The 25,809-nt window shown below is 41.3% G+C and overlaps 1 protein-coding gene across 1 annotated transcript; it reads right to left on the bottom strand.

The window, feature by feature from the left end:
- Nucleotides 1-16,292: 16,292 nt before the first annotated feature.
- LOC136495666 (uncharacterized) lies at nt 16,293-20,780 on the bottom strand. The gene is made up of 3 exons (XM_066491538.1): nt 18,352-20,780; nt 18,176-18,263; nt 16,293-17,075 (listed from the first exon to the last, which is right to left on the bottom strand). Exons 1-3 carry the CDS (start codon nt 20,778-20,780, stop codon nt 16,293-16,295), a joined length of 3,300 nt encoding a protein of 1,099 aa, XP_066347635.1.
- Nucleotides 20,781-25,809: the final 5,029 nt, after the last annotated feature.

The raw sequence follows: 25,809 nt of genomic DNA, 5'->3' as shown, positions 1-25,809 counted from the left end.
TGGTATTGATTTTGTCAATGAAGCCGAAGAGCAAGTACATATCATCCAACAACATATGAAGGCAGCTCAATCAAGACAAAAGAGTTATGCCTGACAAAAGAAGAAGACCACTGACTTTTGAAGTGGGTGACTATGTATACTTGAGAGTATCACCCATGAAAGGTGTGAAAAGATTTGGGATGAAAAAGAAGCTTTCACCAAGATATGTAGGGCCATACAAAATTTTGGAACAAAAAGGGAAGGTTGCGTATAAGTTACAACTTCCACCAGAGATGAGTGCAATCTTTGATGTGTTCCATGTTTCTCAGCTAAAGAAATGTCTTCGAGTATCGGAAGAAGCTATTGCACCCACCAACGTGCAGCTTCAATCGGATTTGACCTATGAAGAAAAGCCAATTCGAGTATTAGAGAAGATGGAGAGAGTAACACAGGAGTAAGATTATTAAGTTCTATAAGGTGGTGTGGAACAATCATAGTGAACAAGATGCTACGTGGGAAAGAGAAGATTATCTACGAGAAGTTTATCCCGCCTTTTTCCAAGAATGGTAGGTCTTGCAAATCTCGGAACGAGATTTTTATAAGGGGGAGGGGCTGTAACACCTCGGGTGTTAGCCTTGCATAACTTGACTTGCATAACATGAGCATGATCATCACGCATTCATAAACAAGCATTTACAATTGAAACTTTTGATTGAAACATCTGCAACATTTGCTTGTTATCGCATGTTTCATTAACATATGCAACCTTTCTCATTATTTCATGTCTCCATGTGTATATGCAAATGATCATGAATGAAAACATGTACTTGGTAGATGTGATCCACAAAAACATGTAACCACACTTGGGTTAGCAATTAGAGCATTGTTCATGAAAGTCACTTTTCATAATCAAGCCTTTATGGCATGTTTCATGTGATTGCACTAACTAGCTCTATGAGTGACTACTACATGAAATGATTGAATGACCTTGCAAATTGCTTGAACATGTTTAGAGTATCATTATGAACAACTTTGATATTCTTGGTTAGGTGTAAAAAGGTCATTAAGCCATGCTTTGATGTGTATCATCATTTAAAAGGGACATGTTTGACTAAAGTTGAACTAGGTGTTAGAGACCTTGCATGGAGGAGTTCACTAAAGCAAAGTTGTAGTGTTTGACATAAGGAACAACTTTTATTTTTGGGTCACTAACTGATTCAGCTCCTAACATGTGTGAATTTGGACCACAAAAATCAAAAAAATCAGCATTTCATGACTTAACAAAAATTTCTAAGTCGTTGATTGACTGACAGACTGACAGGCCTACCTTGGGGGTGATTTTTCTCAGCCACAGTTGAGAATTAGAGCATGATCCTTGAACGAAAGTTGTAGCTGGTACATTGGTTTATCATTTCAGTTTAAAGAGTTTGCACGTTGGAGCTACGGGTTAGCAGATAAATCAACATGAAAACGCGCTGTCAGGCATCTCATTTCGGGTCTGATCGACTAAATCAAAGCCGTTCAGTGGCCGACCACCGGTAGAGCCTGCGCGCCGTGTGTCCACGGCGACGGCCGTGCGTCGCTGGCGCTCTGCCCAGCACGGCCAAGATAGGCAAACGCGCGCCTTCAACACGCCAGCACCCGCCCGCAACGCCCAGCGCCCTCATTTCACATTTCCCGGCTCTCCTTCACTGTTCGCAGCGCCAGCAGCAGCCGCCGAGCTCCTGCAGCTCCGCCGTCACCATAGCCGTGCGCAAGCTCGCGCCGAGCCACCCTTTCGCCACCGCAGAAGCATCACTGTCGTCTCAGCGACTCACCGTGCCCGCACCAGCTCGCTGAGAGCACTTAGTAAGCAGCAGCGCCATGCACTAGCTCGCCGGAGCATCCCCGCCACGCTCGTCACCGTGGCTGGGGCACCATCCTCCACCATAGACCATGTAACCTTGCGCGTTAGGTTCGCCTGAGCCCTGGGAAGCTCATCTGTGCCCTTTTGTGCTTCGCCGTGGCCTCTACCAGCGTACCACCGTAGTCCAGCCTCACCGCTCCGCCATTGCCACCGCCATCATCTCTAGAGTCGATGATAGGGCCGGCCAAGTGGCTCAGTAGATGCGCTAGGTCGAGTAGGTCACGCCATGAAGATGTTACCGCCGGCAAGTTCGCCGTCGGCGAGCTCTGGCCATGTCCGTAGAGTAGCGCCGCTGGCTCTGTTTCTGTCTCAATGACATGTGGGTCCAACTGACGCGTAGGTCCCACCGGTCAGCAACAGAAGAAGAGAAAGCTAGTTCATTCTTTTCAGATTTAAATCCTGATTTCATGTGTTTTGTTATTTTTAGATCTCTAGTCTGGTAACTTCAAAAATTGTGAAATAAATTTGGTAGTACTCCTTAGGAAGTGTAGTATTTAGGAAAAATATATTCTGGACATTTACAGTAGAATTTTTGGGAGATTTAAATAGAGATTTGAAATGTGTTTTTGAATGCATGCAAATTTGTTTATTTTATATCTAGAGTTCCTGTGCTCCAAAAATTATGAAATTTTTGTGGTAAGCTATTCTTATCATGTATGAACTCTGGTAAAAATTTGAGGATCAGTGCATGTGTAGATTTATAGTTATAGATTTTTCTTTTATAAATAGTTAATCCTTGTATGAATTTTTATAAATTATTTATGAATCCCAAATTCATGAAATTTGTTGGGGGTAATCCTAGTACCATATGGATGCTAAGAAAATTAGGAAATCTATTGCTTGACACTTTTCCCTAGGGTTTTCTATTTATGCTATTTTAAGCCTTGCTGCCTTAATCATTTTTGTATAGGATGTTCTACTTGGTAAAATGACATGAAATTTTTATAGTAGTCCTTTGATAGCATTAGTAAGGCACTGTAAATTTTAAGAATTTTTGAAACACATCTGATATATGTTTATTATTTAACCTAGATATTTAAATAAAACAATAAAGGCATTTAAATAAATAGTTTGGGACTTCACCATTATATTATCTTAAATGTATTTGGTATGCTTAAACTATTGGTAGATTTTATGTTGTCAAATTTTGAATGATTACATGAAGTAGAAGTATTGTTACTTTGTATTGCATATGGAATAGTTTCCGGATAGATTCTGTAGTTTGAGGAGTTGCCTATTGAAAATGATGTGTACTGTAAAAAATGGTTAATAACAAAGTTGTAGAGAATTTGATAAGCTTTCCAGAAAGTCTAGGATCACTGTATTTGGATTAGTAGAACTCCAGTTATGAGTGAAACAAGTAGCTACTGTTTTGTGGCATAGTCGATGCATTGTAGAAGTAGTTAATTAATAATCGAGAAGAGATATGCACCTACTCAATAAACATGATGCACTTGTTAACATATATGCATTCATAATACTTATGCCACATTCATGCATCTAGGATCAGAGGAAGAGATCATGTTGCTGGAATTCAAAGAAGCAGAGGAAGGGAATCAATAGGAGGATCCGCAAGCCGTAGCTCCCGAAGGCGTGGAGCAGAATCCTGAAGAGCTTCCGGAGTGTCCTAACCACCGCCCTACTTCCTTTCTGCGAGGCAAGCCCTAGAGCATTATAAGTCTCCCAGTAATTTACAAATGTTTACTTACGTAATTATGATTGATGCATTAGGTTATAAGAGTTGAATGGAACCACTTGATGCATGTACATTCCTTGTCCAGATATTACACCTTTAACCGGTATAGGTCTAGGATCGAATATATGCTTAGCCATGCTTAGACTGGTAGAAGTCGGGTGATGTCCTATCACCTGCAAGATATAGGTGGATACCAGAGCACGGTTGGCTATATTTGCCATCGTGGAACAGAACCATGAGGTAAAAGTAAATCAAGACCGGACGGGAGGTCGATAGAGAAGCAACAAGGCATGGAGGTCTTGGGTGTGGATGGATCTATCCCCATCTATGTCGATCAAGGACCATACCGTTGTTGGAACTTCTGACAAGATTAACGCATGCCTCTCACTTAGCTAGCCAGATAACTCGTTCCGACCGTGAAGCCGAGTAATTCAACTCAGGCCGAGACCCGTTCTGTTGTGCGCTCCTTCGGGGAATGATCAGACTAAGCCCAAGGGTAGGCTTGGCCTGAGCATCCTGGCATCTGGTGTTCCAGATTGTGCGGCATGGTATGGACTCGCGAAATGTGTACCTGAGTTGTACCAAAGGTGACCTAAGGCTATTGTGGCTGGTAGACCTGGGTTTGTGTTAGGAATAAATTCCCAGCTGGTTGAAATCGATTCGAATCACCGTCTCTCCCGGATAGTGAGAAACTTGACTAGCTCCAACATCATAGTAACTGTGTTATGAAACATGATGGTTCGGATGAATATGGAATTACAATACCTGCTATGGTTACTATTGTATGCTTCTAAATGATATACCACATGTTTGGCATAGGATAGTTGCTAATCTAGAAATGGATAGTTATAATTAACTTGATAAAGGAATCATAATTGTACAATGGGTCAATTGCCTTTTTCGCAAAATGTGGTCAAGTTACGTCCCCTTATACAGCCTTGCATAATCCTTGGAGTCATTTTATTTTTGGTTCATGACGGGTAAGTCTAGCTGAGTACCTTCTCGTACTCAGGGTTTATTTTTCCCATTGTTGCAGATGGCACTGTGTATCATGGTTATTGCAAGAGTTGCTTCTATCCCGCTGTGGATGAGGAGTAAGCCTTGGGCAGGCTTCTTTAGTAATTCCTATCTTTGCTTTTGTGGACCGTGATCTTACTTGGCACTGTATCAAACTATGTTGGAAACTTTAATTTCAAACTTATTTGCTTCTGCTTTATTTATCAAACTCGGTTTGTAATAACTGGTATTCGTACTCTAATGATGAAATGTATCTATGAACTTTATGTAATATGTGGCATGTATGTTGAATCCTATACGATCTTGGTTGTTGTAAATCGTTTATCGAGACCCGTCGTGGTACTCGACGGACTACCGGGTTTATATGGGTTCAAGTATGACAGTGCGACCGCTTGCGGGCTGCCATTGTACTTGTATTCTTATAAATTGGTCGGTTCTATGACATCATCACCACCATAGCCTCTAATCTTGCCCACCGTCATCATCAATCTATCAAACATCTCTTATGGCCCTTCTCCATCCAAGATCATGAACCGGTTGAGCTTGCCCATCAACAAATCAATTCTTGCCTTCCTTACTTTGACAACCCCTTCATGTGCAAGGTGCAAAGTGTCCCATATTTGTTTGGCAACATCAACACCAATCACTCTATTGTATTCTTCACCATCTAAAGCACTAAGCAACACACTTGTGGCTTGGCCATTGAGATGAACAATTCTCATTTCATCTAGAGTTAGATTCTTGGGATCAACTGGTGGCTCAAATCCATTGCAAACAACCTCCCAAATGTCAGGATGAAGACCTATAATATAGGCTCTCACCAAGTGGTTCCACTTGGCAAAGTTAGTCCTATCAAAATAAGGTAACTTGCCCGCTGGCACATTGATGAAAAACCTCCAATCATGATTAGTCATAGGCATAGAAGAATAGTTAAAGGATACGACACCATATTTGTTGTTGGGGTCGGCTTTGCCCTTTCCTTTCTTCTCCTTCTTGCCCCCTTTGGTCACTTGGTTAGACTCATCATCATCTCCATCTTCAGAACTACTTGAGATGTCACTTGATGATTGAAAGTGCAATCAAGCCCTAATTGTGGGTTTTGGTGATAATGACCATGCAATTAGAGAACTAATGAGATTAATCAAGATGACAAGCAGGGAATTTATATTTGAGGATGCTACACAAAATGGAGGAGCCCCCAATTACAAATGTAGATGGCTTCAAACTCAAAGGAGGTTTAAATTCTTTTATATTTTGAATTTGAGTATAGGAAAAGTCGTACTATAAAGGGGGACACAATGCTTAAACTAATATGTGCTACCAAGTGCTCAAACAACCACATGCATCCTTAGATTTATAGCCAAGACAGTCTACACTTCACTATTACCCATATTGTCTTGCGTGGTGCTGACACTGCCACACTTGAAGAGAGGCACTGCTGCACATGGGTCACGGGCTCCATCTCGCCTAACCCCTTGGGTGTGGGATCTATCTCGCCCAACCCCAAGGACGCAGGCTCCATCTCGCTTGACCCCAAGGACATGGGCTCCATCTCGCCCGACCTCGAGGTCATGGGCTCCATCTCGCCCGACCTCGAGGCTTGCAGGCTCAGTCTCACCCAAACCCTTAGGTGTGGTGACCGTTGGGGGTTGGGGGTATATATATACCTTTCCCCTTCCTCCCCAATAGTAATCTACCTCTTCTTCCTCACATCAGCATGCTCAAAATAGAGTAGGATCTCTCCTCTCTCTCCCTCCATTGTTGACCTCAAGCCCCCAAGCAAATCCATTGATTCTCCCATCAATCCTTGAGGGAAAAGGGTCCAAAACTCAATTAGAGGGCAGCTCCATTGATTCCCCAATTCTAAAGAGCACTTGGTTCATGTTTTGCCTGGCTGTTCATTATTGACCTCAAGTCCCCGAACGTCGCCCATGGAGCTTGCTAACTTGTGTGGCAGCCCCGAGAGGTTTGTAACCATCTCTTGAAGATAGTAAACTCACCCCTCATCTCAAGATTTAAGTCTCTTGACTTGAGAACGAGGAAGGGTTGGAAATCCCTAAGCCTTAGTGGCTAACCTCAACAATGTGGAGGTAGGTATGCCTTGGTGGCGAGCCGAACCATGGGATAAATCTTTATGTCACTTGTGCTTGATTCATATTACTTGCATGACATATTGTGGTTGAGGCTGATTTCTAGAGTTTCTAGTCGATCTACTTGTGTGTGGTGTTCCTACCACTTCTAGCTCTTGATATGTGATTGTCATACCTGCAGTAAGCTACGAAATTTCTCTGATCTAAGTTTTTGTTCATGGATTTTGAACTATGATTCAAAGTTGTCTACAGGTGTGGTAGTGCCGCTGTTCTGGCCCAGCAGTGCCATAGTCCGGTAGTGCCGCCCTCTAAGCGGTAGTGCCGCTAGGTGAATTTGATAAAAGTTTGAGTGTTTGTTTGGATAGACCTATTCACCCCCCCCTCTAGGCCAACCAGAGATCCTATAAATGGTATCAGGAGCGGGTTACCTCATATACACTTCACCGCATGAGGTATGGAGCCCAGAGGAGGAACTAGTGGCATGAAGCGGGTGGATGTTGACATGGACAACAACGAGCTAAGCGCATCAATAGCAAGCAACACCACGCTACCACATCTTGATGCTATCGATGCCGAAGGAGCTCTCAATGAAAATGAGAGAAGAAGGAAAGAAGAAAGAAAGCTAAAAAGAGAAGCAAGAGAGAAGGAGGAGCAGTGGTTAGATGAGAAGAAGCAAAGGAAAGAAGAAAGATGGCTCAAGAGAGAAGCAAGAAGAAAAGAAGAGAAGCTAGGAAGAAGGAAAAAAAAGAGAAGGCAACAAGTGCATCATCAAGCATATCAAGTAGTTTTGAAGATGGAGATGATGATGAGTCATACCAAGTGTTGAAAGGGAACAAGAAGGAGAAGAAAGGAAAGGGCAAGGCCAACAACAACAAATGTGTCGCCGTATCCTTTAACTACTCTTCTATTCCTATGACTAACCATGATCGGAGGTCTTTCATCAATGTGTCCATGGGCAAGTTACCTCATTTCAATAGGATTAACTTTGCCAAGTGGAAGCACTTGATGAGAGCCTATCTTATAGGTCTTCACCCTGACATTTGGGAGATTGTTTGCAATGGATTTGAGCCACCAGTTGATCCCAAGAACCCAACACTAGAAGAGATGAGAATGATTCACCTCAATGGTCAAGCCACAAGTGTGTTGCTTTGTGCCTTGGATGGTGATGAGTACAATAGAGTGATTGGAGTTGATGTTGCCAAGAAAATATGGGACACTTTGCACCTAGCACATGAAGGGGTTGACAAAGTGAGAAAGGCAAGAATTGATTTGTTGATGTCAAAGCTCTATTGTACTCATCACCATCCAAGGCTACAAGGTAGTGAAGAGAAGCTTTCCAAACAAGAAAAAGAGGACATGCTCCAATTGTGGAAGCACTATTCACTTCATTGCCAAGTGTCCATATGAGATCAAGGACAACAAATACAAGAAGGACAAGAAAGAGGAGAAGGCCGACCATAGAAAGAGCAAGAGGTATATGGGAGAGGCTCACATTGGGCATGAATGAGACTCAACTAAAGAGAGCACAAGTGAAGAGGATGAGAAGGTTGCAACTATTGCTATTCACAAGTCATCCCCTACACCAAGGTTCTTCAATGACATGTCTGATGATGACTACTACTCCCCTCACATTTGTCTCATGGCAAAGGGTGAGAAGGTAAAATCCAAATCGAAGGCCAAATCTCCTCCACCTCCTAGTGATATCTCTAGTAGTGATATTAGTGATAGCTCTAGTGATAATGAATCTAGTAATGAAGAAATAAACATGATAACTAAAAATTTGGATGGAAAGACCAAATTATTCATCACTAAGCTAATGGAAGATTTAGAGAGTGTCCAAGCCGAGCTAGAATCTAGAGAAGAGACTCTTATCCAACAAGAGGATCTCTACATTGCTAGCAAAGAAGCTCTTGCATTAGAGATAAGTGAGGTGGAATCCTTGCGCAAGGCTTTGGCCAATGAGCAAGAGGACCATGCTATCACAAAGAAAGCAAATAAAGCTCTTAAGAAACGGTATTGTGACTTAGATCAAAAGCACAAAGAACATTGAGATGCAATATAGCATTCTTTGGGATAGCAACTCACATCTCACTAATTAAAAGGAAACCTCTACTCCCTCTACTAGTCAAGGTTGTGGAAAATGTTTTAATCTTGATTTGAATGCTTATTCCACTAACCTTGCAAACATGGAAGCTATGAGAAAGGAAGATTGCTAGGCTCAATGAAGTCATTGGAAAAGGGAGGATAAGTGTGACCCAATCCAATGACAAGAAGGTTGATGAATCAAAAGGGCCACAATTCAAGCAAGGAAGGCATCCCTCAATCAAGCATGGGCTCAGGTCACACAAAAGGAGCCAAGACAAATGGAAGAAGGATAGTGAATGGCTATGAGTGTGTGCAGTTTGAGAAGAAGGGCAAAATTGGTATAGATCAACCTACATAGACCGTGGCAGTACCACAGTGAAGGGCAGCAAGTGCCGTGCCCCGCAAAGATGGGAAGGCTATAAATTCTGTTCCTGATCAAACAAAGCCCAAAAACAAGGTGTACCAGGAGAAATAGGTTTTCTAGAAGCCTAAGGAATCAGTGTGGGCCACCAAGAATAAGTATGCCTATCAACCGAAGACTTATGCACCTCGACAAAGCTTGACATCATGCTTTGTTTTAAGGAACAACAACAGTGGAAAAGTTGTTGCAAAATATGTTGGAAAGGAAACCAACATATATAGGAATACTTCTATTTGGGTTCCTAAGATTCTTGTGACTAACATGCAAGGCCCCAAGTCAAATTGGGGACTTAAATCTAGCAACTAAACTTGTTTTGTAGGCATACTCCTCCTATGGATCAAGTTGGAAGCTTGATAGTGGATGTACAAATTATATGACTGGAGAAAGGAGTATGTTCTCATCATATTCCACGATGATGCACTCAAATGAAAATATTGTCTTTGGAGACAATTCAAAGGGGGATGTGATTGGTCTTGGTAAAGTTGCTATAACCCTTGAGCATTCAATTACAAATGTATTACATGTTGATTCATTGAGTTACAATTTGTTGTCCGTTTCTCAATTGTGTGAGATGGGCTACAATTGTCTCTTTTCGGATAAGGGTGTGGAAGTCTTTAGAAGGGAGGATTCCTCTATTGTCTTTATGGGTCAATTAAAGAACAAGCTTTACTTAGTTGATTTCAACAAAAGTAAAGCTAAGCTTGAGACTTGTTTAGTGGCAAAATCTAGCATGGGTTGGTTTTGGCATCACCGACTAGCCCATGTAGGGATGAGGAACTTGGCCAAACTTCTAAAAGAGGAACACATCCTTGGACTAACAAATGTTCACTTTGAGAAAGATTGGATTTGTTGCGCTTGTCAAGCCGAAAAGCAAGTTGGAGCACCTCACCCACCAAAGAGCATCATGACCACCAAGCAATCATTGGAGCTAATACATATGGATCTCTTTGGACCGGTCGCCTACCTAAGTATCGGGGGTAACAAATATGGTCTTGTTATTGTTGATGACTATTCCCATTTCACTTGGATATATTTCTTGCATGACAAGTGCCAAGTTCAAGAGAAGGTGAAGATATTTGTTAGAAGAGCTCAAAAGGAGTTCGGTCTTCCCATCAAGAAAGTGAGAAGCAACAATGGGACCAAATTCAAGAATACTCTAGTTGAGGAGTTTCTTGATGAAGAGGGCATCAAGCATGAGTTTTCAACTCCATACACCCCTCAACAAAATGGTGTAGTAGACAGGAAGAACCGTACACTCATTGATATGGCAAGGACAATACTAGATGAGTACAAGACACCAGACATCTTTTGGTGTGACACCATCAACACCGCTTGCCACGCCATCAACTGCCTCTACCAACACAAGAAGTTGAAGAAAACTTCATATGAGCATCTAACCGATAACATGCCTAAGGTGTCTTACTTTAGAGTGTTTAGGTGCAAGTGTTTCATACTTAACAAGAAACCCAAAACCTCTAAGTTTGCACCTAAAGTTGATGAAGGTTTTCCTCTTGGTTATGGATCAAATGAGCATGCCTACCGTGTCTTCAATAAAACCTCCATGAGAGTTGAGATCACGGTAGATGTGACATTTGATTTATCTAATGGCTCTCAAGTAGAGCAAGTTGATTCAAGTGTTGTAGGAAAGGAGGATCCACCATGTGAAGCAATCAAGCAATTTGGCTATTGGTGATATTAGACCATAAGAAGAAGAAGTCACTATAGTGGAGGTTCCTCAAGTTGCTGCTGCACCAATTTCTACTGATGTACCTAACGCTACACTGCAGCAAATACCTGCTAGAACTCCTGAGCATGGTAGTGCCGCACTTGAGGGTGGTAGTACCGAACCTACATAGTTAGCAGCAGCTGATTCGACTCTAGCTCATGGACAAAACCTACAAGCCATATTTGAGCAAGATGATGATGAAGATCCAGAAGATGATCAAGAGGCCATTGAGCATCCAAGGCTAAGGTAAACAATACAACAGGATCATCCCATTGATAACATCCTTAGGAGTCTTTGAAAAGGGGTAACAACTCATTCACATTTAGCAAACTTTTATTAATATTACTCATTTATTTCCTCTTTGGAGCCTCTTAAGGTAGAACAAGCACTTGGAGACCCGGATTGGGTGATGGCCATGCAAGAAGAGCTCAATAACTTCGAAACAAACCAAGTGTGGACTTTGGTGGAACAACCTAATACCACTGTTCACCTAAACGGTCATTTAGCCCATTTAAACACCATGTAAATGCTACATGGTGGTGCACTGTTTCAGTTTAATCACCCATTTACCCCGTTTAATTGGCCATTTAGCTCGTTTAATGGGACGTTTTACCCGAATAATGGCTAAACGATAGGTGACCGACTGTTTACCATTTAGCATTTAGGAAAACACTACCTAATACCAATATCATTGGTACCAACTAGGTCTTCCACAACAAGCAAGATGAGAATGGAGTGGTGGCAAGGAACAAGGCAAGGTTGGTTGCTCAAGGTTTCACTCAAGCAGAGGGCTTAGATTTTGAAGAAACATATGCACCGGTGGCAAGACTTAAAGCAATTCGAATGCTTCTAGCCTATGTCGCTCATCACAACTTCAAGCTATATCAAATGGATGTGAAGAGTACATTTCTCAATGGCCCTATTCAAGAACTTGTCTATGTTGAGCAACCACCGGGCTTTGAAGATCACAAGTTTCCCAACCATATCTACAAACTCCAAAAGATGCTCTATGGGCTTAAGCAAGTACTAAGAGCATGGTATGAATGCCTTAAGGAATTCTTGCTTAAACAAGGCTTTGAATAGGCAAAGCTGATCCTACCCTTTTCACTCACAAAGTTGGCAAAGATATATTTGTGTGCCAAATATATGTCGATGACATAATATTTGGTAGTACTAATCATTCTTTTTGTGAGGAATTTAGTAGGATCATGGCCAAGAGATTTGAGATATTCATGTTGGGTGAATTGAAGTTCTTCCTTGGATTTCAAATCAAGCAAGTGAAGGATGGAACTTTTATTAGCCAAACGAAGTACACCCATGATATGCTCAAGAAGTTTGACATGGTGAATGCCAAGCCTATCAAAACTCCCATGCCAACCAATGGACATCTAGATCTCAATGATGAAGGTAAAGCCATGGATACTAAGGTATATCGCTCTATGATCGGCTCTCAACTTTATTTATGCGCATCTAGGCCCAATATTATGCTTAGTGTGTGCATGTGTGCTAGATTTCAAGCTAACCCAAAAGAGTGTCACTTAGTGGCCGTTAAGAGAATCTTGAGATATTTAGTACGCACTCCTAACCTTGGCTTGTGGTATTCGAAGGACTCTAGGTTTGATCTACTTGTGTATTTGAATTCTGATTATGTCGGTTGCAAAGTTGATCAAAAAAGCACTTCGGGGACATGTCAATTCCTTCGACGGTCCCTAGTGTCTTGGAGTTCTAAAAAGCAAAATTATGTAGCCCTTTCCACCATCGAGGTTGAGTATGTTATAGCTAGTGCATGTTGTGCTCAACTACTTTGGATGAGGCAAAACCTTCAAGATTTTGGATGTCACTTCACAAAAACCCCACTCTTGTGTGACAATGAAAGTGCCATAAAGTTAGCCAACAATCTCATAAGCCACTCAAGAACTAAGCACATAGACATCCAACATCATTTCTTGAGAGACCACGAAGCCAAAGGAGATATCAAAATTCACCATGTGAGCACCGAAAAGCAACTCGCCGATATCTTCACTAAGCCTCTTGATGAGTCAAGGTTTTGTGCTTTGTGTATTGAGCTAAATATACTTGATTCTCGTAACGTGGTTTGAACTATAGCACACCTTGAATGATAAACTAGCATGGATAGGAGAAATGAATTGCAAAAGTATAAATATTGAGCTTAAAATGTTTTACCATAAGAAACAAGTGCATTATGATCATTGTTTGTATTGATTATTTGTTGCTGATCATAGTGAGCTTAAGATATGTGACCATATCCTATATATATAGAGGTATTTAGTTAGTAGCTAAATCTTGCTGGTCTAGGGAGTGCGGCTATGCCGTGCCTGCCCTACAGTAGTGTCGTGTGTGGACTACGACAGTGCCACACTTTGAATTTCAACTAGAAATTCAGCCCATATCAGCTGTTACTGTGGGTGCCATCTTTTCTACCTATTTTACCTAGCCCTAGGTAACCCTCTCCTTTCCTATCTCCCAGTCGTGCCTCTCATCTCCTCCATGCGCCGCCACCACTGCTCTATCTAGCCGCGCTGCCACCTACGGCATTGCCATGCCATGCTGCTGTTCTTCAATGTCATCATCAGCAGCAGCCCTAGCTCGTGGACAAAGCCAATTCATCTCTTTCCTCCTCAATCCACATGAATCAAGATGGTCTCTAGAGGTGATGATGATTAGAGGGGGAAGAGGAAGATGATAGAGCCTCAGGACAAGCAAATGCCTTGTTGTGGTCATGGCAGGACCACAGGGGACAGCAGCAGTGTAGCAGGCAGAGATGTTGCCAAAGATAGAGGGAGAAGAGATTAGATGATCCAGGATGAGGAGAACTTGGAGAGGGTTGGCTGCACTATTCCTCTAGGTGCTGGCCTAGATACTCCACCTCATCTTGAGGAGTTTGATAGGAGCTACATTAGAGAGTATTCTAAGGATGTAGTCATGAGGTGCCCTATTAACACACGTGCTCATCCCATGCTCAACTATGTGGGAAAGCTAAATATGGTGGAGGAAGCACACAAGAACAATCCCTATGAGTAGCCAAAGGATTTGGAGATAGACTACAGGTTTTGGAATGAGTTTCATTCCAACTTCTATGCATCTGTGAACTTCAACTCCAAGAAATCCAAAGTTGTCAAGATGCAGTATGTTTATTCAGAGGAGATGAAGGGAAAGAATGAGCCAGAATTTAATAAGCTGATCAAGGCTTGTGAGTTGTTTGGCCTCACTGATATTATGAGCTTCAGATATAATTAGAATAAGGAAGTGCTAGCCCAGTTCCATGCCACTTTCTTCTATAGCATCTACACTGATGAGATTCACTAGATGACTGAGGGATGGTATTATAGAGTTGATTTTGTGACTTTCAACCGGATCCTTGATTTTGGAGAGGAGGAGCGGGGCTAGAGCTAAGATCCGTGGCATTGCATATATGTGGATTAATAGGAGAAGTGTAGATGGGAAGGTTAGTGGCCTAAAGAGCTATTATTATATTCTGAATAATTTGATCAGGCACACTATCAATCCTAAGGATGAAGTAGCCTCTAATCTTAATGGCTATGTCAGGAATGTACTTACTAGATTTGCTCCTAGAGGTGACATGTTTAATGTCCCTCGCTTCATGTGGCATGAGCTAAGGAACACCATGGAGGATGGGAGAAAGAGGATAGCCTATGCCCCCTATCTCATCTTTATGATTGAGAGGGTCTCTGGCTACAGATTTGAGAAAGATGGTCTTCACACCGTCTACACGATTAAGAAGACCCAAGGAGCAGGTGCTAGCACACTACTAGGAATTGACCCTTAGAGCACCATTTTTTTTCGCAACACCACACATTTGGTTGCAATATTTTGTTTTATAGCAACCAACATATTAATGGGTTGCGATATCTGGATCTTATGGCCACAAAAAATGTGGGTTGCGTCAGTTAAAACATTCGTTGCAATAAGTTGGTGTTAATGCCACAGTGAACAAGGTGGTTGCCTTTTTGGGTACCTATTGCCACAACTAATTGTGCATTGCGATAATATTGATTTAGTGTTGCGATAGATTTGTGTTTGTTGCCATGAATATTTAGTTGGTTGCGATTATGCCTGCTTGTGGCCACGATGAAATAGCGTTGTCTAAAACTTAACCTTTGTTGCGATAGCTCATATGCCTGTTGCATCCAGAAAACAATTCGTTGCGTTTGATTTGTGTTTGTTGCCATGATTATTTAGTTGGTTGCGATTATGCCTGGTTGTGGCCATGATGAAATAACGTTGTCTAAAACTTAACCTTTGTTGCGATAGCTCATGTGCCTGTTGCATCCAGAAAACAATTCGTTGCGTTTGATTTGTGTTTGTTGCCATGAATATTTAGTTGGTTGCGATTATGCCTGGTTGTGGCCACGATGAAATAACGTTGTCTAAAACTTAACCTTTGTTGCGATAGCTCATGTGCCTGTTGCATCCAGAAAACAATTCGTTGCGTTTGATTTGTGTTTGTTGCCATGAATATTTAGTTGGTTGCGATTATGCCTGGTTGTGGCCACGATGAAATAACGTTGTCTAAAACTTAACCTTTGTTTCGATAGCTCATGTGCCTGTTGCATCTAGAAAACAATTTATAGTTTAAAAACAATTTATTTGCTTTAGTTTGAATTGCCTAATCATCAAAACAATTTAAAGTTTAAAAACTTTAGAGACTATAGAGCTCTAATTACTAGAATCAAACGCTCAATTTTAGAACTTCATTTATTATTTATTAGAAAAAAATAGAGAAAAAACTGCATATTTATTAGAAAAAAATAGAGAAAAAAAACTGCATGTAAAAACATGCAAATAGAGGAGTCGAACTTCGAACCCACCTCCATTTCTACTTGAAATGGTCCTTACCACTGCGCTACAAATCACTTTGCTCGTAGTCCTTGCATTCAACTTTTTTGTATACAGTTTTGCCACACGCTTCGCCATGTCACTGGACACCCAGGACCTCGGACTACAGCAAAGTGCGACAGACCATCACACCACATCGTTGCCTGTGAAAGGGCTCCTTGGCTCCTTGGTTCTCACAAGAAAATGCACAGTCAACACCAAAGAAAATGCACAAGAAGGTGCTGTTCATTTGTACAGGAAGCTGACTACTATTGCTTCACTTTTAGAATGAGCATCTAAAATACAATTGCAAAAGGCAACGAATTGCATTTTCAGCTTGCAAAATTGAAGTAACACCTGACGACATCCAGCACAAATTTACGCACCACTTAAATTGCAGAATTCAAGTAAAATCATAATTTAAGCTCAACACACGGTCTAAATTAAACAAAAGTTTGCATACTAGATACCAATTAAAAGAAACAAATATCACATTAATACATATAGGATCACAATTATGTAAAAAGCTCATCTTCCTCTCCCTGGCCTAAAGTGTTGACAGGTGCAACATGCCCGTCGTTGATGTAGGTGTCATCATTCTCATCATCATCATCAGGTATGTCATCTTGATCTGGTTCTGGCACAGGTATAGCACTTTGAATAATGCTGGCATCTCCAGTCACTCCATCGAGGTCATTCCTTGTCCAATTTGTCAACTCTCTAAGCTGGATACAAATGTCCATGTCCTCCACACCTACATCGACTGAGTCAATATCAATCTGTCCCTGTTGTTCAGTTTCTCCTTGTTCTGGCATGGAAAACAAGGTCCTAGGCTTCATTCTAACAACACTACTCCATTTGGGTTTATTTGCACATTTAACGTAAAAAACCTGCTCCACTTGAGTCCCCAGAACGTAAGGATCATTCATATATCGACGACGAGTTGTATCAATATCTATAATCCCATATTGATCCTTACTGAACCCTTTACTTTTACTCTTGGATGCGGCAGGAACATCAAACCAATCACACTCAAACAATATGACTTCTTTTTCACCAGGGAAATCTAGTGCGATTACCTTATTAAGGACACCGTACCAATCCATATTGCTCGTACTATCATCACCCTTCACTAGAACTCCTGAATTTTGTGTATTGAAGCTAGCCTCTATAGCAGCGGTTCGGAAAAAAAAATCATTAATTACGCATCTGTTGAAAACCCGAGCCACATAATGAGGACCCTGTGAAAGATCATATAGCTCTTCACTGATCTTCCGCTCTTCATAAAGTTCCTTGGCCTACACGCAAGAAAAAAATATAAGGACTGCTGTATTTTAAAAGTGACACTATATATATATATCAATGCATAAAGTACCTTGAACCCTGACACTATATATCAATGCATTATTCTTAACTCTCCACCGATGACAGATAACAAAAGATCACACCCAAACGCAGCAAAGAGATATTATTTTCTAGCAGTAAGAGAGATTACTTTGACCAACCACATAGCAGATTTCAGAAATGTAAAATTCTAGCAGAATTCTACTTTGACCAACCACATAGCAGAATTCTACTATATATTATTTTCATACAGATTTCATTCTAGTATATACTGCTAGAATTCTGCTATGTGGTTGGTCAAGTAGTAGTGAAGAGAGATTTACTGGAGCGGGCAAAGAGATATTAATTTCTAGCAGCAAAGAGATATTATTTTCTTAGTAACCCTTTACTGGAGTGGGCTTAACTCTACTCAGATTGGTTAAAGGCTCCACAACAGGGGGATTATTTTTTGTAAGTATATTTGAGATTCTTAACTTGAGAAAGCAACTGATGATGACTAATCCTTCTTCAGCAAGGGGGATTAGTTGGAGGTCAGCCTGTTTAACTCCAGTACCTAAATTGAGACGGGAGCAATAACTCAAATGCTGAGCCAATGGGGTAGCATCTCTTCACATATTTATATTGACAAGAGATTGTTTAGGAACAAGAAGAGCACATGAGGGAAGTTATCACAGGTAACATGAGGGATATAGTAGTGCAATGACCAACAAGGCAACTGTGATGGCTGGAATTTAAACCTAATGGTCCTAGTTCCATGGAAAGACATACATGATGGACACAAATACAGCTGTATATGGCGATTATTGACATAGTACTACATCTTATTGTAACTGATAAAATAGTGTACAGTAAGTCAGCAATGTGAGCCAGCAAACATGTTGAAAAAGCATCTCACAATGAGAGTTAAGCCTGCTGACACTCATGGCATTCCCTAGCATTGCACAGATAGCAATAGGGGATGACAATACATCACTTCAGTTTCCCCACAACATTTGAAGAGTTCGAGAACTGAAAATTAACATTGCGAGAGGCTACTCAAGTGCACATTACTCACCTTACGTTCAAACCATCCAACAAAATGCTCCCTGTGACGCTTATCAACGCCTTGTGCGCTAGTTCTTCTCAACAGCTCCTTATGCTTCCTATACATTTATTTTGGGAAAAACATATTAGTATGCATTCAACTATAAACTGTGTAAAAACACAAAGAAAAATGTTTCTAACACTTACTCGATCCATCTCAGTGCCTCATCACAGTTTGATAACATATAGTGCCGCATCCGCAACATTTCAGATTTAGGAAGATGCTCTAATTTGCAGCCTTTCTTACTGTAGTCGATGCTGCCAACTATGCTAGACCCAGCCGGTGGTTCATTGACCACGCTCCTCTCATGGCGCATTGGTCGATCCAGCTTCGTTTCAATGTCTTCTAGGAAGCGAGAGCAGAATGTCATGCACTCCTCTAAGATATATCCCTCTGCTATCGAACCTTCTGGATGTGCCTTGTTCCTAACATATCCTTTAAGTGTACGTAGATACCTCTCGATTGGATACATCCACCGATAACACACAGGTCCACCAAATTTAGCCTCCTCAGCTAAATGAACCGGCAAATGCATCATAATGTCAAAGAATGCTGGTGGAAATATCATCTCAAGCTTACATAAAGTCTCTGCAATTGAAGAGCTTAGTGTTTCTAAATGAGTTTGCACCAGCTCCTTTGAACACAGCGCATTGAAAAACCTGCTAAGCTCAATCAATGGTCTAGCAACAGCTTCAGGCAAGATATGCCTTGCAACTAAGGGCAACAGTTTCTGTAAAATAACATGATAGTCATGTGATTTTAGTCCAGAAACCTTACATCCATTCACATCCACACATCTCTTTATATTAGACGCGTAACCGTCAGGCATCCTCACTCCTTCTAAGAATGTGCATAGCATCTTCTTCTGGTCCCTGTTTAAGGAGTACAATGATGATGGCAAAATATACTTTCCATTCTTCACCACCGGATGCTGATCCTGCCGTATCCCAAGATGTTGCATGTCAAGCCTCGCCTTTTCACTATCCTTACTCTTACCATCTATGTGAAGCAATGTCCCAATAATGCTTTCACAGACATTTTTCTCGATGTGCATAACATCCAAGTTATGCCTTACAAGCAATTTTTCCCAGTAAGGAAGCTGAAAAAATATACTCTTCTTCCTCCAGTTGTGCCACCTACTGTCTTCTTCACGTTGCTTCCTCTTCCTTGTTGCTTTCCCAAATTCTGGTTGCTCAAAACTTTCATACTGTTGTAGAACCTGAGCACCGGTTAGTGGCATAGGTGCCTCCCTCATCTCTGTCATGTTGTTGAAGCTTGTTTTGCTCTTGCGCCACCTATGGTTCTGAGGGAGAAATCGACGATGACCCATGTAACAATGCTTTGACCCAAATTTCAACCATAAGTACTCTGTATCTTTGTGGCAGTATGGGCATGCAAACTTTCCTTTAGTACTCCAACCAGATAGCATGGCATAAGCAGGGAAGTCATTTATAGTCCACAACAGAAGCGCATGAAGAGTAAACGTCTCCTTCTTATTCTCATCCCATGTTTCAACACCTGTCACCCATAACTCTATGAACTCGACAATTAGAGGTTGCAAATAGACATCAATATTCATTCCAGGTGATTTTGGCCCTGGAATCAACATAGACATCATCCAATAGGGTTGCTTCAAACACAACCAAGGAGGCAAGTTGTAAGGGATTAGGATGACAGGCCATGTAGTATATGCAACATTCAACATCCCAAACGGATTGAAGCCATCAGCTGCAAGACCGAGCCGTATGTTGCGAGGGTCCTTAGCAAAATCCTTATACTCGCTATTCACATGCTTCCATGCCAATGAGTCTGCCGGGTGACGCATTTTCCCATCATTTACTAGTTCTTCCTCATGCCAACGCATCAGCTTTGATGTCGATGATCTCATATACAATCTTTGCAAGCGAGGAATAAGTGGAAAATAACGAAGGATCTTACGTGCAAAACACTTCTGCTTCTTTCCACAATCAATGTCAACATGATCATCCTTTTCAGTACCGCCTGTCTCTTTCCATCTAGATTCTCCACATGTTGGACACTTATCCAATTTAGCATAATCTCCACGAAATAACACACAGTCATTGACACAGGCATGAATCTTATCGTAATGCAGGCCAAGATCTCGAACAACCTTCTCCACTTTTTCCAAGGAAGCTGGGAGACAATGGCCAGCAGGAAGCACAAGCAAGAACAACCGAAGTATGCGTTCTAAACTGCTATTACTAATGCCATCCATGCATTTAATCTGAAATAGCATGACAATGAAAGAAATCTTTGTAACCTCTTTGCAACCTGGATACAACTCTTTCTTTGCCTCTTCTAGTAGCCTGAAAAGTTTTTTTGCAGTTGCATTTGGCTCGTCCTCATCTCTTCCTGTGATTTCTCCATGTATAACACCTCTAATTAGTGAAGAAACTAAATCATGGGAACTTTCAGCATGATCTACCGCAGGGCCATCATTGTTATCATTCTCAACTAACGAAGGCTCGGAATTACCTTCTCCTTGAATGAAACTCTCATCAAACCCTCTCAGTGCCACATGAGTTCGAACCTCCTTTTCACTTCGATAAGACATGCAGCGACATCGAGTACACGGACATGGAGCTGTTTCTTCACTAGATGTCTCTTATTTTTAAAATGTATGTTGTAAACTCTTTTGCTGACCATGCGTGTTATATTTGTCTCAAATGTGAATTAGGTGTATCCAAAACCCGTCGACGTGGATGTCTCAAAGGTTACAAAGCAGCTGCTAAAAGAATCAGGGGCGGAACTCAGAAATTAAAAGTTGAATTTGATGCCTTGACGGGAGGACCCTGTGGTGACAACAGTCGTACATTTGTGGATGAGATTGTAGTGTTCACTAGGAAAAAGACTCCACTTATAGGAGTGAAATCTTGGAAGAAAGTCAAGGAAATTGTAAAAGAATCAATAGTACAAGAGATGATGGTAAGTAAATTTTGAGCTTTAGCCTAATCTAATGATTTCAACGCCTCTACTTTACTCTTATATTGGTCATTACATTGAAACAGAAAATTTGGGACTTAGACACTGTTGAAGATGCTAGTGAAAAGATATTGGCAATTGCCAAAGAGAGGTACAAAGGATGGAGAACTTCATTCAGTTCTACATACAAGGCATACTCCACTGATGCTGAACGTATGAAGCATAAGCCTGAAGACTTAGACATCGTGGAGTGGTACTACTTGATCCAATACTTTGGATCTGAGCAATTCCAGGTTTGTTTGTGACCAAATTTGTTACTAATCCCGGTTTTGTAATGCAATTAACAGCACTATGCTCATTCACCTTTTGCAGAAACTTAGCACAAAGAATTCAGAAAACCGAAAGAAACAAAAGACTAAGCATCTCATGGGAGCGAAACCATTTTCCCAGATTCGTTTCGAACAGGTAATAACTACATTAAATAATATGTAGATTACTTTCTGAAATATATGGCCATCACCTAATGCTACATTTTTGGCACCTTAGACAAACCGTGCTACAGGTGAACAACCTACTGATCTGCAACTTTGGATGAAAACTCACACCAAGAATGGGGAATGGTCAACTGATGAAGCTAGGGATGTTTATGTGAGTTCTTTGTGTATGTTTGCATCATTAAAATTACAGCATGTTTACCTTAAAATTTGGAACTTCTTAATCTTACATGCTCCTAATTTGTTTGACATGTTACACTTAGGAAAAAGCTTGCATCGAAGTTACAAATGTAGAAAGAGGGAAGGATAGGCCTTTTCTTACAGCTGAGGAGGAAAACTTAGTTTTCCAACTCAACTACTCAAAAACTCTTGGAACAAAATCATACAAGTCTCATGGACGTGGCTACATGGCGAAATATCCAACACGAAGAGCTCTACTGAAACAAAAAGAAGAAGATGCAGCTCGTGCTGAATTGGATGCCCAAGAAGAAAGAATGCAGCACCAAGAAGAGGTTCGAGAACTAAAAGAACAGCTTGCAAATGAAGTTTCAGCAAGGCAAAAAGATAAGGAAGAAAGTAAGAAACAAATGGATGAAATGAGGGTAGAATTCCGTCAGCTTTTGCAACAGGTATCCCCTTTGAAACATGTTTCAACTATTGTTTTAGCTCCGTATTCCTCTAATTTCCCTTGCCTTCTGTCCTGCACAGGCTATGTCTGGAACCATGATCCCCACACAGGTTTCAAATGGACCTACTAACCAGAACTTCATCACACCACCACGCTTAGAGGCTGATGCTGTACAGGTAATCTGTTGTATGATCCCGACACATGCTTCCAAATGAAATGCATTTTGTTTACACCAAAGTTTCTTTGTGGCAGACTGCTGAACCACAAAGCGTAATGACTACAGAAAAGGAAGTTGTTGCACCTCACACCATAAAAGCAAAGAGTACTTCAGCTAGGAATATTTTTACAAAAACTAATGCTGCTGCTGGATCAACGATGAGTTTTGTTAGTTCCGATCAGCTATTGAGGACTCGTAATCAGTTAAAGAATCAGCAGGTATGAATAATGTTTTGATTTGAATCCTCATAACTTGATCTGCACGTGATGTTTACCATGTCATTGCTAGATTTTTTCCTATGCCTTCTGTTGTGTATGCCCTCCAGTAAAGAAACAAGTGATGTTTACCATGTCTATTTAATAAACTTTGCCATTCCAATTTCTTTACTGACTACAGTTGTTTTGCACTTGACATTTAAGATGATTCAGTAACTGATCGCTATTGCTTTTGTTTAACATGTGGGGATAAATAAACTACATTTGACAACTCTAGTGTCCCATTGGATTCTCACAGAATTTATTTATAGATTGAATTGTTAAACATTTTTTCCTAGCAGTGACAAGACACAGTTGTTCTCCTTCTAGGGTTGATCTCAATTTCTCTTGTTCTATGATTGCTAATTACTCCTTTAATTTAATCATATATGTTTTCATGAATCGCAGAGAAACTCGGACAGCCAAAACAATTAGAGAAAGCTTCTATGGCTTAATGTTGATGGCCGGCCACAACAAGAATGACAAGTTACAAAGATGCTTATTTGTGGTTGTGTAGCTGATTGTCGATGGAGCAACCAGCGAACTCATTATTAGATCGATTTATTATATGCTAAACAATGTTGTGAACTAAGTTAAATATGGTTTCTTTATTTTGTTAGTTGTAGTCATGTTCTTTAAAGCACAATTCTGGTCATTGTGTGTTACTTTGGTTTGAGACAAAATTTGAATTAATGAATGTATCAGTTGGTTATATGTGATGTGCATGCTGAGAAAATAATCTAAAAACTGCTATTCAAATTCCCCTCGTTGCGATAGAATAATAGGCAACCATTGATTTTGGTTGCAATATGCATTATTGCGACGAACTTTATGTGTTGCATTACCATATCATCTATTGACACCAACAATTGTTTGTTGCATGTGCCCTCTATTACCACCAACACAAATTTGTTGCAACTTCCATATATTACCTCGAATACTAGTTTGTTGCATTATCATATCATCTATCGCCACCAACAATTGTTTGTTGCATGTGGCCTCTATTACCACCAACACAAATTCGTTGCAACTTCCATATATTACCTCGAATACTAGTTTGTTGCATTATGATATCATCTATCGCCACCAACAATTGTTTGTTGCATGTGGCCTCTATTACCACCAACACAAATTCGTTGCAACCTACATATATTACCTCGAAGACTAGTTCGTTGCATTACCATATCATCTATCGCAACCATATCTGATACGTTGCAAAAGCACTTTGATGCAATGGATCACACTTTGCAGTAATATGACCATATGGCCACGTAATTTTGGAGTGGCAATACTTTTCTATTGCAACACTTTCGTTCGTGGCAATCATGAAATATTGCAGCCAAGTGTTTCGTGGCTATAGAACCTTAGGCAACCAATCTAATCGTTGCAATATTTGTTCTTGCAACCAAGTATTGGTTGCAGTAGGCTTTTTTTTACATTGCAATAGCAAAATCTGTTGCAACACCACATCTTCAGTGGTTGCCTGAGGCTATTGCACCGTTCCAACTGCAACCATCTATCGACCACCAGACTTAGATGCAATTGATTCCAGTTGCAACCAAAATAGCCATATTGCAACCAAATATAGGCGTTGGCCAAGGCCTGATTCCTAGTAGTGGCAGAGCAGTGAGATGTTCCCCATCAGTTGAGGACGTGCCTAAGTCATCCTGATCTAGGCCTCATAAGGAAAAGAATGTAACGTCCCACCTCTATGAGGCTGGGCCCGCTTATATCTAGCAGCTTTTCTAGGACATAGACTACCCTCATAGACCCACACAAGTCTTTTCTGCGCACTTTGTCCTCACTCGTGCGCACCCAAGAAAGATTTCTCGATCGATCACCCATCTTGAAATTGCTCTAGGCCAAGCATGCTTAACCTCAGAGTTCTTTAGAGATGGGCTTCTAGAAAAGAAGTTACAACTTGTTTGTATGAGTATCCTATTAAGCCCTAGGTTGGGATGTTACATCCTCACCCCCTTAAGAGACCGACGTCCTCATCGGTCAATCCCAAGCTAGGAATGTCCCCTCTTGGTCACATCCGTGTGTCCAGTGCCAGCGCATGTGCCATGCTATGTGACCACTCTAGGACCACTCTAGCCATGCGCACCATGCCTGCGCAACTACGACACACGCACCTATGAAACCACTAGAGTCAGCTCTGATACCATTCTGTAATGTCCTGCCTCTATGAGGTTAGGCCAGCTTACATTTGGCAGCTTTTCTAGGACATAGACTGCCCTCAAAGACCCATACAAGTCTTTTCTACGCACTTTGTCTTCACTCGTGCGCACCCGAGAAAGATTTCCCGATCGGTCACCCATCTTGAAATTGCTCTAGGCCAAGCACACTTAACCTCAGAGTTCTTTAGAGATGGGCTTCCAGAAAAGAAGTTGCAACTTGTTTGTATGAGTATCCTATTAATCCTTTTAAGCCCTGGGTCGGGATGTTACAAAGAAGATGGAGAAATTTGGGAAGTGGATCAAGGCCATCTTCACCACATGCACCTATGCAGTGAGGACCGTATATCAGGACTGGTTGGAGAACCATGAAGCCAATCGGGAGGCTAGAGAGCATGTAGGGCTGCCACCTCTTTCTCTAGTTCAGTCACCGCTGAGGTTTGATGATATCCCTAGTCTTTCTGAGATAGATTTAGAGGATGAGGAGTAGGAGGAGGAGCAGGAGTAGCCAGAGCTTAATCCACACACTAGTTTGACATCACCTTGTAGTCCATGAGGAGGAGCACTAGGTGTGAGCACCACATTTCAAGCACTCATTGCCAAGGGAGGGTGGTGGTGTCTTCTTCTTCCTCCTCCTCCTCTGACGATGATGATGATAGTGGAGAGGAGGATGTTGCAGGTGCTAGTGGAGCTGCTGGTGGGGATGATGTCGATTGGGACACCATCCAAGAGGATGAGGAGTGAGTGTTGGTCTTTCTTTTTTTCTTCTCTTTTTGGTGCTTTATGCCAATGGGGGAGAAAATTAGAGGGGTCAACAACTTTTTCGACGCCATGGAGGTTGCTGCCGTTAGAGTCATGTTCGTATCCATTTAGAGTAGTCTTCTTTAGGTG

Source organism: Miscanthus floridulus, chromosome 12 (assembly GCF_019320115.1).
Source record: "Miscanthus floridulus cultivar M001 chromosome 12, ASM1932011v1, whole genome shotgun sequence".
NCBI lineage: Eukaryota > Viridiplantae > Streptophyta > Magnoliopsida > Poales > Poaceae > Miscanthus > Miscanthus floridulus.
Note: the sequence above shows the minus strand (reverse complement) of the source record. Positions and strands in the feature narration are given on the sequence as shown.

Excerpts from the sequence above, each read along its gene's own strand:
- LOC136495666 (XM_066491538.1), bottom strand. The coding sequence starts at position 20,780 with ATGTCTTATCGAAGTGAAAAGGAGGTTCGAACTCATGTGGCACTGAGA. Across the intron at positions 18,264-18,351 it reads GAGGCACTGAGATGGATCGA|GAAGCATAAGGAGCTGTTGA; the intron begins GTAAGTGTTAGA and ends ATAAATGTATAG. Across the intron at positions 17,076-18,175 it reads TTGGATGGTTTGAACGTAAG|GCCAAGGAACTTTATGAAGA; the intron begins GTGAGTAATGTG and ends TCTTGCGTGTAG.